Source organism: Glandiceps talaboti, chromosome 15, assembly GCF_964340395.1.
Source record: "Glandiceps talaboti chromosome 15, keGlaTala1.1, whole genome shotgun sequence".
Classification (NCBI taxonomy): Eukaryota; Metazoa; Hemichordata; class Enteropneusta; family Spengelidae; genus Glandiceps; species Glandiceps talaboti.
The window spans coordinates 17508916-17524959 of NC_135563.1; the positions used below are offsets into that span (position 1 = coordinate 17508916).

Consider the following 16044-nt stretch of genomic DNA (forward strand, 5'->3'; position numbering starts at 1 on the left):
AAAGATTTGATTATTTCCATTTGTTTTCAGTTTTATTTTTCAAAGGCCCAGCATGCGTCAATAGTTAAATGCCCACTCCGGATTAAGAATAAATTCTAGGTGTGAAAATCGATTATACAATTTCAGTTTGTACGAAAATATGTGAATTTCAGATTTCAATGATTTTTTTTCCTTGCAGGCAGGTCAGCAGGGTTCTTCTGCTAAGATTTTAACTCAATTCAACCTGGCATTAGCATTGTCCATTGCACGAATACACAGATTTGAAGAATCAGTGAGTAGTATACTGTATATTGTTTTAAAATTTCTTAGCAGTAGTTAACACTTTTGCCTGGCTATGAGGCCATTAGTATACATCAAGGGCTGTTATGTAGTGTCTATCTAACCAAGTATTAAGGGTAATGAAACATCTACTAGAACCCCAATCAGGCCAAGCGACAATTATAACAGGCTGCATTGCATTCTCAGACCCATATTCTTTCCATAGCCAAAGCTAATCACCTGTAGGACTTCCATACTACATTAAGAGTGCCCTAAGGCAAATAAAATATGAATTGTGCCCACTGTATGCAAATTGGGGCCATTAATCCATACCATGTGATACAATCTAAGCCAATTTCATTGAAGACTATATGAAAACAATGTGTTATAGGATGCCATATGTACCAGTGATTGCTTGCATTGGTGCATGCACATGCTAGTAGTATTCAAACTGCAGTGTCTCAGACTAATCCATTGATTTTCTGTTTTTCTTTTTATCCCCAGATATTTGACTTTCTTAAATCGTCAGTTTTGAAAAGTTTTAAAGATGCAGACAAGAAGAAATCTTCTAAATGGACTGAAGGTATACTGTAGTTGCATGTATTTCAGTGTTAGATTTATGTGAGCTCAATACGTGCAAAATGTTTTTCCATGGAAATAAGTCTTGTTAATATACTTCAAGTACATTATGCATAGTTATACATATATTTGTATAGTCTGTTGTTGTGAAACGTGTCAGCAACAGTTGCACTGAATACAGCAGGCCAATCAGATGAGTTAATTAAAGTAGTGTCTAATTTCCCCTTGAAGTTAATAGTTGATATTCAAGACACAATTCACAATACTCTTTGTTCACTTTTGTGTCATTCCAGAACTAGTTCCTGAATCTTTCAGTGTTGAAAGTAGCGTACTTGATACTGTACAAAACAGGTCTGTCTTTTTAAAATAAATTCTCAATCTTTACACCTCATCAAAATGCTTGAATTATTCTAGATTTCAACCATCTTCAGGATGTAAAATCATGATGTGTATACCTCCTTGACTTTAAGATATTATCCCAGACAGGTGGTAAAAGTGATGTCTAAATACAGACATACTGTAATAAGTGTTTTAATTCATCTCATACTAAATTAGAATACTTAGACAGGACAATGCAATTTTAAACTCACTCGAAAATCTAGTTTGTAAGGTATGGTGTGAAGGGGCTCTCTCACACACCTGTGCAGTCAAACCTTTTCAGAGCAGGCAAGTGAGGAAGGAGCGACATGACACATCTTAGTCTGTCGAAAATCTAGCCCACAGATTTGTTATTTGCTTTCAAATCTTTGACAGGGCAGTGATCTGCCATTGACATTGGAAATGATTGCCAGATTAGAAAGCCAACGACAATTCTCAAAGCTATGGAAAATCAGCATTCATTTCTGTTTCTCTTTCTGTTGACTTGGTAACACTAGTAAGTGTCACGCCAATTGTGGTTATGCATGTGTGTGGGCAGCACAAGCGAGGATGAAGACTTGATATGGTTTCACATTCTTTGAATAAGCCAATAGATAAAGCACTGTAACTGAAAGCAAGACTTATTTTTATCGTTTTTGCACAACACTGGTATGGTAAATTTTATTGTGTTGATATTTCAATTAATCCATTGTGTTTGTAGTTTGTATGGTTGGGATCATGTCACCCAAGGTTTAGTACAACTTGGTTTCGTTTTGATGGATTCATATGGACCAAAGGCTGGACCATTTGGTAAAAGTGCTGGTGAGTTTTGGAATAGAACGTTTACATTTTGGGTAATTAATTCTGTCTGGTTTGCCTATCAATTTGAAGAATTTAAAGGCTGAATCTAGTAAAGTCAGAATTTGTAAACCGCATGGGGTGGTAATGACATTGCAGTCAGGTTTCATAATCCTGGATCTCTGTGTATCAAAGCTTAGCTCATTCAAATAAGGCAAATATTCATGAAACGGGAACACACACCATTCATATATTAAAATCAAATCATCGAGGACATTTGCCCAATATCATAATAATTTTTAAAAAGTGGAACTATGTTTCAGGTCAAAACGTGACTCCGAGTTAACAATGCACTTTCATGAATACGTAGTATTTTGTGTTTTAACATCAAATACTGGTACTGAGGAGTACTACTGACAGAAAAGTTGTAATTGTTAATACTTACATAACTATATATTCCTCTAAAGTTGCTCTTAATCTAAATTAAAAAAAAAAAAATTTAAAAAAGTAAAAACCACATTCCTGTATCAAGAAAATTATTTTCTGTGCTAGCTCAGAGTGATTACCTATCATGTCATCATTTCTTTTATTTCATTGACTTTCTAAATCAGAGAACAACACCCATGTGAAAACTCCCAGCCAACAAGCCTGTGATTTAGGAGCCAGTGTGCTTCTAGAAACTTTCAAAGTACATGAGATGGTAAGATCTGAAATATTAGAACAGATTCTAAACAGAGTGGTCACCAAGGCAACAGCACCTGTCAGTCATTACATTGGTAAGTTGCCATAGCAATAAAACTCAGTGTGGATCAATAATTTGTCAATCACGTTGAATTTATGATGTCATTGTTTTTTCAATGGTTTGATCATTTGATATCTACTATTAAGAAAGTACAAAAGTTGCTAGAAATAGTGAAATATACAAATACAAATGGATTCCGATATAATTTGACCACTTTTCCAATATTTTTGGTTTTTGTTTGTTTGTTTTTTGGGGTATATTTTATTTTTTACCAAATAGTTCAAAGAAATAAATTTCTTTGGCAACACTATTCCTCAACTTCAAAAAATCAGATTCTATTAGTTTTCCTTTCCAGAACTGTTGTTAATCACTATCAGATCATTTCAACAAAATATATGACACTTTGTTCCAAGACAGAGGTAGTTAGTAACTATCACTATGAACAAGTTTCAGAAATTCTCGGAACTGCCGTCCATCATTTTTAGTTCAACTCCAAAAATAAATTTATTCTGTTTCCCTTCCCAAATCAACTGTTGAGCTCTAAATTAGATTATTTAATTTCCATTCTCAGAACTACTATCCAACACCATCAGTTCAGCTCCGCAGATTCTTCTAGATTCCCTGCCTAAAGTACGTGAAGCCTTTGACTACCTAGCTTACTTGCCAACAAGTTCAGCAGAGGGTCTTCTGAAAGCTGTACAACCATTGATGAAGTTCAGCATTACGTTGAAAGATTCACTCATGCTTGTCCTGAGGAAAGCTATGTTTTCAAGGTAAACACGCACATCATTGCATATAGAGTTTTTGTACATTATAAACAATGGTTCTATTTCTTTTAAGGCATTTTGCTGTCAGTCTGTGTAATGATGCATAACTTAAAATGTCACGCAGACATGTAATTTCATTAACCTTAAGAGTACCAGTAACTTGTTTCTGTAATAAAAATCTATATGCAATCTCTAGACACATCGCTTGAAGTAACCTGAAAAAATAATGTCATAAGTTGTACAAAAGGATTCATGTTTACCAGATTTGAACTCTCCATTTATACTGGGATTTTCAAATCTAGAAAAAATCCACTTGTATGGTGATTTACTGTTATCACATTGGATCCCATTCTGTCAATTAAATTACAACCCATAACACCAAAGTAAAGGTTTTCTGTATGTACCACAATCTTTATGGCATCCATATCAAGTACAACCCATAACACCAAAGTAAAGAGTTTTCTGCATGTACCACAATCATTTATGGCATCTATATCAAGTGTAAAAGTATACTGTTTCATTTGCTGATTGACCACATTAGAAAGGTCACATGCTAGGCTTGTAAATAAACCAATTGAAACAGTATACTTTTACACTTGATATGGATGCTATAAACTAGTGTAGCATATAGAGAAAGTGCTTTACTTCAGTGTTACTCATTGTAATATGAATGCTATAAACTAGTGTAGCATATAGAGAAAGTGCTTTACTTCAGTGTTACTCAATTGTAATATGACACTTCTATGTCATTGACTCATTGACAAACTTGGTGTGTATATGTGTAATTTTGAAAAAAATCTACTTCAAGGATTGTTGAAGGAGGTTACTAAAAACCTTACAAATCTTATCCTCTGTACAGGCAAGGTGATGCCCGTAAGATAGCAGTAACAGGGTTCCTGAAGATACTGACACATTTTAGAGTGTTTGGTGGTCTACCGAGCAGTCAGTGTAGCCAGTCATTAAGTTCAAGCCTGGTAATGTCAAAAACATTTACTGTTACTACATGTTTGTTGAATTCCACTCACTGTGTTAAAATTTAACATAATATAATGCACCTATTGACAATTCCATGATGTATCGTCTGCCTCCCCATACAATTGCAATGGCACATACCAGTTATATTGTATGTACAGAGGGTTCTGCCATTGCTTCTCAGTCACATGGTTGTCACCTTACAAGTTCCTGGATTTACATGTAAAAATTGCTGAACTCCTTGACACTCTTGGAAATATAAATGACTTTATATGTGAAAGGTTGTTGTAGGATACCATGCCATGAGAGATTTTAATAAATTAGTGCATACAATATATTTCTTTGTCGTATACACAATGTACACAGGTACAAGTTGATGTCCACACAACACAACACAACACAACACAACACAACCATGTATTCACTATGTCTGATACACAGGTACAAGTTGATGTCAACACACAGCACAACACAACACAACACAACACAACCATGTATTTACTATGTCTGATACACAGGTACAAGTTGATGTCCACACAGAACACAACACAACACAACACAACACAACACAACACAACACAACACAACACAACACAACACAACACAACCATGTATTTACTATGTCTGATACACAGGTACAAGTTGATGTCCACACACAACACAACACAACACAACACAACACAACACAACACAACACAACACAACACAACACAACACAACACAACCATGTATTTACTATGTCTGATACACAGGTACAAGTTGATGTCCACACACAACACAACACAACACAACACAACACAACACAACACAACACAACACAACACAACCATGTATTTACTATGTCTGATACACAGGTACAAGTTGATGTCCACACACAGCACAACACAACACAACACAACACAACACAACACAACACAACACAACACAACACAACCATGTATTTACTATGTCTGATACACAGGTACAAGTTGATGTCCACACAGAACACAACACAACACAACACAACACAACACAACACAACACAACACAACACAACACAACACAACACAACACAACACAACACAGCCATGTATTTACTCTGTCTGATACACAGGTACAAGTTGATGTCCACACACAACACAACCAATCTAGTAATGAAGCACTGTGTCTGGAAATTCTTGGCAACCTTAGAAGATGTTTTAGTCAACAAGCTGATGTCAGACTCATACTTTATGAGGTAAGTAACAGATATAAGACAGTGAAAGTAACAAATACAAACTTATTATGCATCAGCACTAGCCCATCGCCATACTTCCATTTGTCACTTTCGATGGAACTACATGGCCCATTCTAGAGTACCAAGTACAGTGTATTTACTGTATATATCAGGGCTAAGATCATTTGTCACTTTCAATGGAACTGCATGGCCCATTCTAGAGTACAAATACAGTATATTTACTGTATATATCAGGGCACAGATTTAACTTCTATTCTCGGTAATCACTGACAATTTCAACATCAACTGTGATATGAAGAATTCATTGTGTTTCGTCTACAGGGACTGTATAAAGTACTGAAAATCAACTCACAGTTGAAGACTACAATACTAGATATGTTAGTTAGTCATTTCAAGAAATATTATGAGTCCAGTACAGATGTCAATCCACCAATCCTACTGGAACCATGTATCACTGCACAGGGTGAACAGGTCTTCTTATCTGAACCTCTAGTAAGTAGTGAAATGTTGTGTTTATTAGTTTTTAGTGATATAGAAAATCATTTGAAGGAAAAGTCCAGTCAGACTTATTTCTGTATTAGTACACTGGTATTGATTACTGCTATCAATTTACATGTGATTTTGGATGATGAAATAGCACCTCCAAGTTGGTAACGTACACAACTTTGAAATCTTGTAAAGAAGCCCTATAGCACTAAACATGTACTCAGTCATTTTAAGGATTTCTTGCACTGGTTTATGGGAAACCTCTGGTGATGACATCACAGCTTACCCTTATCTCTTTGTCATGACAAATAATGCCATAGTTGCTATGGTTATTACTTGTGTATACCATAAAAAAATAGTATCCAGTGACTTCCCATCATCATACAAATGCAGAGAACAAGTATGTATATCATTTCAGGCTCATCTCCTGTGCTGCATAACGCAATCATTGATGTGGCTAGATCGCTCATCTCAAGAAGAAGATGGGGATGAAGATGAAAGCAAGGGTATTCAAGGTGAACTGGAGGAAATGCTTGAGTCTGTTACTCGGAGAATGGTAAAGAGTGAGATGGAAGACTTTGAATTGGTAAGACAACTCTCAATTCTGTTATAGTAATACAAAATGAAATCTGACTTTTCTGTGGGTAGTGATAGCACTCCAAGTGGCCAAACTGGATTATCTTTTGTCTTTATAGAATTGGCATACATACTGTAATCATGATATTCCTGCTTTGCATGTGATTTGATAAATGTTTATTTTGTTTTTCAAGGATAAATCAGCTGACTTCTCTAGGTCATGAATAGCACTCTTAGTGACCAAACTGCATGATCTTTTGTATTTTCTATAACCATGATATGGTGTATTTATAAAGTAGTGATGATTTTGCTGCTTTACATATGGATTAATAAATGGTAATTTTTTGTTTTTCAAGGATAAATCGGCTGACTTTTCTCTAGGTAGTGGGGTTGGAATCAAGAATAACATCTTTGCTATCCTTGTGATGGGCATTTATGAAGTTTTGATGGAATATAATTTTACTGGTGCAGATTTCAGGTGAGTTAAACGTTTCCTTCAATTGTTTCATTTCACGTTATTCAGTTGTTAATGTCAGATGAAAGTCTTAGTAGTCAAGGAACACATGAAAATCATAGAATTCTAAGTCAAAATGGAAAAAGGCTGCAGGCAAAGGTATAGGAATGGCATTCATCTGTCCATCTGTATGTGTCTGTTTAGTCTAGATGCTACACATTGTTTTTTTTAATCTATGATCTCTTTCAACAAGATCTTCATATTTTAAAGCCAACAGATAGCCACTAGACTAGAGTGTGTTCAGCCATTTCTCTGACATGCTCAGTCCAGTTTCATTCAAACTTGGCACAAAAGTGAGTCTTACCATGCTGAGAACCACCTTTTTTTTCCATTCAAATTTTGAATAATGTTATCGTAATTGTTATACTTGTATCTAATTTTGTACATTATTTTATTAATTTCTTCTCTCTCATTTTAGTAGAAATACCTGTAAACCATTTTATGTTAAGAATTTTGAGATTGTGCGTCTTTGAAAAAGAGGAACATATCCTAATCTGAAATGTAATTTGTGCTATGTACATTTCAACTATAGGGCTCAGTAACCCTATGGAATACTTTCAGATTACTGATTACAGATGTACTTAAATCCAGTATTTTTTCCAATACAACTACTAACTTATTTTCTTGTTATTTCTTTCACAGTCCAAGCAGTAGTGAAGAAGTACTTAATTTATTTCATAATTACCATAAATTATCTGAGATTTTGAAAGAGAAATCCAATACTGCTGCTGGAAAGAAGGGAAGACCAGGAGGTGGAAACAAAACAGCAAGAAGTCTCCTGTCTATCAAATTTATTACTACTATGCTTAGGGCACTCTTCATGTAAGTCAATGTGTTACTGCTATGCCTAGGGCACTGTTCATGTAAGTCAATGTGTTACTACTATGCCTAGGGCACTGTTCATGTAAGTCAATGTGTTACTACTATGCTTAGGGCACTCTTCATGTAAGTCCATTTGGCACCCTTCATTTGAATCAGATTCTTTGAGTTGTGTGTGCTTATTGTTCATGAAAACTGAACTTGGAGAGTTTTGCACTTGAACTTATATAGCACAATGATACAATAACATTGACCCATCGAAAGGGTTGAATAATAATATACTGTCAGGTGATTTTATTATACTGATGACGTCTGGGTGATTCGGACGAAAGATACGTACTCGCTTCAAAAACTAGATTTCAATAACTTTACTACTACTGCTATCAATAACGGAGTCAAGTATCACTTTCTATTACACAATAATAGACATATTACAAAGATAGCATATGATTATATAAAGTTGATGTATAGAAATGTGTAATAAAGCCAAATACAGTCCTTGCTCATGCCAGGATTACCTTACAGTAACAAATGTGTAGGAGTTTACTTTGATTTGTTCTCATCCTGCAGTGATGATATTCCAAGTCATCAGGAAAGTCTGACTGTCCTGCGAGAGAATCAAGACTTCCTACGATTGATAGTCAATGTATCTCTGCAGAAGATTCAACAAATACACGATAAAGGACAATGTGATGGACCTGGAGGAGAGAATAGAGACAAGATTTATAAGTATTGCACCACAATGGCAAGGTAGGTAATAAAGGGGATAAACTCTGTGGCATTTCAGTAAACTTTGGGTTCTGGAGAGTCATTTCATGATTTCACATCATATAAAGTGTGCTCGATTGCCAAGAAATACCAAATTGAAACTTGTTTCACATTCATTGTTCTGAGACCATTTTAGCCTTGATTCAGCATTGGGAGTCAGTTGGTATGCATATGTGTTAGATGAACAATGAATATTCATGACTCCTATTATTATATACGTATCATATATGTCTGCTGACTCTCATGAGGCAATGGTGGGTCACAGCTTGGACAATAAATGTGAATTTTGTGTTTCGTGGCAACTGCATGAAATTTATGTGATTTTAAATTTCTTTCTATGGAATGCTCAATGATGAAAAGTTGCATTTCTTTCCAATTGAAGTTACAATGGTGGTGATGAGTCAAATGACAGTCTATTTGTGGAATTTACTACAAAGTTTGTATTATGTCATAAGCAGACTATGAAATCTTGTAGAATATGACTTGCAAACTCCTAAGATATATCAATGCATTTTAAATGATGAATACAATCTATGCATTATTTCAGAGTTATGTTGAAGAAATACTCCACAGATGCCTATACCCCTGATGAGCATGCAAAAAAAGAAAAGGTAAGATTTAGAAATATGTTAAATTAATCTTACCAACAGTTAGAGGATTGACCTTGTTGGGTGAAAGTAGAGGGCACTTGTAGAGTATATCTTTGGCATTGATGAGCAGTTCTACCAACAACCAAAGACTAACATATGAATCAAAGATTAACAAAGGTGAAAACATCTCCACAGTCCAACCTTGTTGTTCAAAGTAATAAGATAAAGTGTATAGTAAGCTGTGCAGTAATCTGTACAAGTGCAGGAATATGGAAAGTGTTGAAAAGTCGATTATGATGTGGTAGTGAATAGTCATGTATGATCCCCAAACCCTCCGTGTAATGGTAGTCTAAGTTTAATACTTTAACTGTATTTATGTGTTCATGCAGGGTAAAGCCTTGTCATCTCTGTGTCTGGAAGGAGTGTATAACATCATAAATATTATATGTAGTCGATACTCTGATAGAGTAGTGGATTTCCTACAACACCTTAATACTGATGGGGATACAAGTGGAGTTGAAGATATGGATGATCAAGATGTGATACATCAATATATCAAACAATTTCAGGTTGGTGAAGCATCCTTTTCTATTCCAGTGTGAGCATTTCATTCTGACTGGCAGTTACTAATGAGGGCGTTGACCAATCTGGGCATTAAGGCAAGAATGACGTGGTATCAGCCATGTATCAAAGCTCACAGCTAGCTTTGGCATTTCGTGGCCATTGTTTCAACAGGTGTGAAGCTCCTGACATTGTTTACTCCCATAATGCCTTGCCCTAGTATACAGTAGACATTTTCTAAGCCAGATTACAAATATGTATAACTCTATTTTAGATATGTCACACAATGTTGAGTTGATGAAAACGACTTCTTGGTTGCTGGACCATAAAGAATTGTAGAAAGATAAAATCTGTCTCGCATTTGTTCCCCTTCAGAGAAGTAACATTGTGTAGAGCTAGTGAAAATGACTTTCCTGTGTCATCTTAACAAATCAGCTTCACTTTTGTTCCATTTTAAATTCTGTTGTAATGTTCTCTTCGTATATTTTGTCAGAGGTTGACTATGAATATTCTGAATGTAACAGAGGAACAAGATGTGAACTCTAAGGATGCCGTACAACTTTGTAATATCATATCATTACTTGCCAAGTATCTTAGTGTAACTGGACAACAGGTAGGAACACACACTGACTTATAATATCTAGCATATTACATTGTATAACATACACTGACTTATAATATCTAGCATATTATAACTTACCTTAATGACAGTGCCAGCGAGGCATACTTTTGCTGGATTATTTGTAACACTTACAAATACCTGGCCAGAGTACCCACTCTGGCACATACATATCTTGTGGTGTTGCTATCATTACATATGTTTATCCAAAACAGCAAATATCATAAACAATAATGAATGTATATTGTTGTGATTCATGCACATGGAACATTTGCATGATCATTTGTCCATATGCATGCAGTAATGTTTTCGGTATCACACTACAGTGCAAAATACCAATAGTATGCAAGCTGACTGATGTATAAGAGTACTTATGTAGTAATATAACTTTCTTGTTGTCTACAGTTGAGGAGGGTGGTTACAAAATGGTATTGTGGTAAAAAATAAATTTCAATGTCAGAATCATCTAACTGAAGCCTTTCTAAATCCTAAATGTTCTACTTCAGTTTGTACAGCTCCATTCCTGGGTGTCCAAGATATGCAAGGAACAGAATTTAGGTGGGTAGTATGTTCAAACTGTTCTTCTTTGCAAGAAACAGACTGTAAACTGTAATATGGGCCAACAATTCAGTAAAAGTGTCATGCTAAAGACAGAATGTAATCAAGATGTATGGCCAAACTGTTCATAATACAGCAACACTACCAGGATATTACTGTTATAATATTAATCACTGCTTTGATTTCATAACTCATCTCTCAGGGTTTTTGTCCTTTCATATTTTCTTTCAGATGATACATCTCTTACAAGAGTTTTCATCAACCTACTGCTTTTGTTGACAACTCAATCCACTTCTAATATCATAATTACAAGAGAAATTGCACAGGATATCCACAGTCAACTAGGTGATGTAGATCAGGTACGTTATTAAAAATAATACAAATTTAGAGATATTTAAGGGTTAGGAAAAGCATCTCTACCAAGAGCATCTCTACCAAATGTCAAAGTTAGAACTTTTATGAGGCTATGCATAATTCTAGCCAACTCACCCAGATAACAATTTCCTGATATGCTCTGTCAATTGCTTTTTCCTATCATTTTGTTCCCTTCCTGTCCTTTTTTGATTCATTCAATAGGCCAAGGGCCTGTTTAAACTGACTCTAAAACCAAGGTATTAGATGTTGTCAAAAATGGAAAATTGTGGATAGTTAAAACATGGAATTATGAGCCCATATATTAGTATTACAAAGTGTATATGTGATGCAAAATATATTGTTCATTGTTACAAGAATGAAGACACTAGATGGTTACATTACAATGTTTTTAGATATCTTTTAGTGGTTCCATGATTAAAGTGACCATACATTCAAAATTTATATAATAGTTTTATAGTACCAAATGACTGCTGCTGTTTCAATTTTAATAAATGATACCTATTTTTATATTATAAATACCAGGAAGTAGAAGTGGAGGATAAAACTCATTATGCAATTATTAACCCAAGAACTGCAGCACCAACAGTACTGGTAAGTTCAAAGGTCACTTGAGGTCACCAACAGTATTGGTAAGTTCAAAGGTCACTGAGGGATCAGAAACATTTTTTTTAGCTGAAGTTACCAAAGAGCCAGCTTTTATTGATTCCTTTTCTTTTTTCAAAGATTAGATTAAGATGAATCTAGACCTGAAAATGTCAGTCATAAAGAATCTGCTGTATAAAATAGCATAAAAGATGGCTGAATTTCTGACTAGTCTTAATGTTCTCAGCCGAGAAATCAGTGATGGCTAGTGTTTACAAAAAGTGTTCCTATCTTTCTTTTGAATTCTAGCTACTGTTGATGCATCAGATTGAGAAGTACATTGATGAGACAGAGTGGGTGTTGAGTTTATTGAAAGCTGATGCAGTTAACAGTAAAATGACTGCATCAAAAGGTGAGGAACATCATTTACTCTGGCCTCTGTAGTTCAAAGCTACTGCCCAACTACTAAATGCAATGCATCGTGTATTTCAATCTCTAAATACCGCCCTCAATCATCAATTTTCTAAATCCTTTGTTTTTATATATACTCGTACACTTGCTATCTAGTGTTTTGTGTTCAGTGGTCCAATATTAGTTCCAAGTTACTGTCCAACCCTTGTATCACAATAAATTGAACATTTCTGCCTCCCAGTCATATTTACCAATCCATTTTTGTTTTTATTTGTGCATTTTACATATTTGTTGAATGTCGTATTTTTCTTCTATGCGGAAAATATACATATGTATTTTTGTTCATATGTGCCCAGACTATTTAATCAGTATGCTTGATGGGACATTGGTAGTATTTTATACATATTGAATTTTGAGAAGATGAAAACTACTAACTTGAGGGTAAAACATTTATCTTTATTTGTAGATATTGATTCTCCTGGTCCAACACAGAGAGACACATTGGACAAAGCAGTGTGTACACGCCTTGGTACCATGGTAACAGCTTTTCATGAATTGGTACAGTCAGCTGTACCAGTGGGTATGTCTATAGACTCCTTGCTGAAGACACTGACCAGGATGTATGGAACTTTAGCACTGCTGGCTAAATATGTAAGACTTTACTTTTATACATTTGTTTGTAGCACTTTCCCTAGATGTATGGAATATTATCTATCACGGTTTAGTGCTAGATAATATATAAGGCTCTGTTTTTCATGATAATGATCAGGGGTGAACAAATCCACTGGTCCTGGGTCCGAGACTAGCGATTTTTTGGGGGGCGGACCACACAAATTTTGCCTTGTTTGGTCCGTCGGACCAGTACCTTACTATTAATAACTATGTTAAAAAGTCATCTGAATATACAGATTCATAGGCAAGATTTAATGTTTCACATTAGCGGGATCTGGGACCACTTATTCTTTCAGCAGGACCACTGGATTTTTTAAGGCACTGGTCCGGGGACCACCAGTTCACAAAATGATTTGTTCACCCCTGTAATGTACATTTGTGTGCGACGCTTTCTCTAGATGCACAGAACATTTGCAGTACTAGTTAAATATGTCAGGCTGTATTTATGTAATACTGTACGTTTCATTTGTTTGTAGTGCTTTTTTCTGCAAGTATCCATACACCTGTCTCTTTGTCCATCCATAGACAACCCTATCTTTGACACCCAGCACTCATTTTCAACCAAACCTGGCACAAATGTCAGACATTAGAAGTTACATATTTATTTCAATTCATTCTGTTCTGCAATGAGTGAAAACAATGGCTGGAATCTTTTCAGTTTTCCACAACAGTGGACTTTTTCAAGTTCAATTATTACATTCACTCACAAAATGTCATCCAAATATTGTGTTGACCTGCCAAACTTTTGCAAGACGGGATGATGCACTCCCCAGTACGTTATATTGTAAATCTTTTTTCAAACAAAGTAAAAGTACTAGCTGTCCCAATAATACGCTTTGGGTCTAACAAACAGTAAACAGTAATTAACATGGTACAAGAACTTCCAAAGCTTAATATCTTACTTACTTATTTGTTAAAATTTGTTTGGTTATAAATCCAATTCCTCTTTCTCTTGTTTTATACAATCAGTTCAAGACAAATGAAAAAAATAAGTATACAAGCATGCCTACGTGATATTCCAGTTTCAGAAAGACAAAAGATTGTATAGTTTGGCCACTAGTGGTGCTATTTGACAGCAGTGTCTGGCCACATGTCATACCCAGCTTATCATAAAGACAAAAGATTATATAGTTTAGCCACTGGTGGCGCTATTTGACTGGCCACATGTCATACTCAGCTTATCATAAAGACATAACATTGTATAATTTGGACACTAGTGGTGCCATTTACAGCAGATTTGGGCTGAAAGTGTGGGCCAGATTTGTTCAGTTCAGTAGCGTACTGTGAAAATCACCCTCTTTATATAGCTTTACCAGCCAAGTGTATTTGACACCGATATGTTAATCCTAATGGGAACTGTGTCTTTTAAAAGCCACTGTTTTAACCCCAGGACCTCATATTAGTGTTATCTTATCAGTACAGCAATACAGATTAGATATGACCATTTTTTTGTTCTGGACAAAGTTGGGTTTTTTATAGCTCTACCACCCAACTGTATTTCATACCAAAATTTTACAGGACAAGAAAGTAACTTACAGCACAAGAAAGTACACTGAACAAAAGTCAGAACAGATGCAATTGTTGCGTGTGTCTGTCTCTTGCAGAGGGTGGTTTATATACGTTGTAATTCAATTGTTGCGTTGTATAGTTCGCACATAGTGTACAATAATGATATCATGCATGTATTTGGTTTGTCTGTCAAAATTATGACAGGAACATTTGCTGTCTTTCATGGAGTCCTTGTTCAGTAAATCACCTTCTGCAAGAGACAGACACTAGCAACAGTTGTATTACAAAGTATATAAATCCCCCTCTGTGAGACAGACACATGCAACAATTGTATTACAATGTATATAAATCAGCCTCTGCAAGAGACAGACACTAGCAACAGTTATATTACAAAGTATATAAATCCCCCTCTGTGAGACAGACACATGCAACAATTGTATTACAATGTATATAAATCAGCCTCTGCAAGAGACAGACACTAGCAACAGTTATATTACAAAGTATATAAATCCCCTCTGTGAGACAGACACATGCAACAAGTGGATTACAAAAGTATATAAATCCCCTCTGTGAGACAGACACAAACACAGTTGTATGTATTTTGTCAATTCTGTATAGCTTAATTTCTTTTACTAATTCACCTGCCCTTCTATGTCTGTCTGTGTGGATGACTTCCTCTTTGATGACCTTCATCACTGACCCACCTATCTCAGTAGAAATGATAAAAACATGTTATCATCCCATCAAAACCAGGAGGAAACATGAAACAAACAGTACTGTTCTATGTACAAAACTTCTTCCCATTTTGATCCAATGTTAGATAAACCACTTAGTGGATAGTCCAGGGGAAACCCCTAATTCCCACCTGGAGTTGTGTGGAGAGTAGGTCACACAATTTCTACCTCCATGCTTAGTTTCGTAATGTTAGTTGATTTAGTCACCATTGAAGTGGTTACCTTACATTCCTCAGGATTCATGATTTGAGTGTTTTGTTCTCTGTGTGTGGTATTATTATCACAAACTATCAATACATTACCACATTAATCTTCCTGACTTCCTTGTTTTCTATTGTTTTTAATATCAATATCAACATACCTAACAGACAGCCACTTAAATGTGTTAGTCAGAATAGTATGCAAAGCTCTTAACCTTTTGATAATATCAGGAGCTGAATTTCTACCATTTATAACGTTTGACAGATTTTTTAGTCTCCAAAGGCCCAAAGAATGCTACTAATACTACGTTTGGTTCTGTCTGTCCATATGTCTGTCTTTAATGAAGACTTGTATTTACAGAAGTTGTTTTTCATGTACAC

At 35.3% G+C, this 16044-nt stretch overlaps 1 protein-coding gene across 1 annotated transcript in view; it reads left to right on the forward strand.

The window, feature by feature from the left end:
- The window catches only part of LOC144446662 (Fanconi anemia group I protein-like), a 29262-nt gene that overhangs the window by 4005 nt on the left and 9213 nt on the right, over positions 1-16044 (forward strand). The window contains exons 9-29 of the mRNA XM_078136478.1: positions 179-271; positions 763-841; positions 1131-1188; positions 1916-2016; positions 2604-2768; positions 3306-3507; positions 4361-4471; positions 5560-5689; positions 6011-6181; positions 6594-6761; positions 7108-7229; positions 7908-8087; positions 8655-8834; positions 9400-9463; positions 9832-10011; positions 10497-10616; positions 11129-11180; positions 11412-11539; positions 12078-12146; positions 12447-12549; positions 13015-13199. Of these exons, the coding sequence (XP_077992604.1) occupies positions 179-271; positions 763-841; positions 1131-1188; positions 1916-2016; positions 2604-2768; positions 3306-3507; positions 4361-4471; positions 5560-5689; positions 6011-6181; positions 6594-6761; positions 7108-7229; positions 7908-8087; positions 8655-8834; positions 9400-9463; positions 9832-10011; positions 10497-10616; positions 11129-11180; positions 11412-11539; positions 12078-12146; positions 12447-12549; positions 13015-13199 (2661 nt within the window). The remainder of the gene's footprint in view (positions 1-178; positions 272-762; positions 842-1130; positions 1189-1915; positions 2017-2603; positions 2769-3305; positions 3508-4360; positions 4472-5559; positions 5690-6010; positions 6182-6593; positions 6762-7107; positions 7230-7907; positions 8088-8654; positions 8835-9399; positions 9464-9831; positions 10012-10496; positions 10617-11128; positions 11181-11411; positions 11540-12077; positions 12147-12446; positions 12550-13014; positions 13200-16044) is intronic.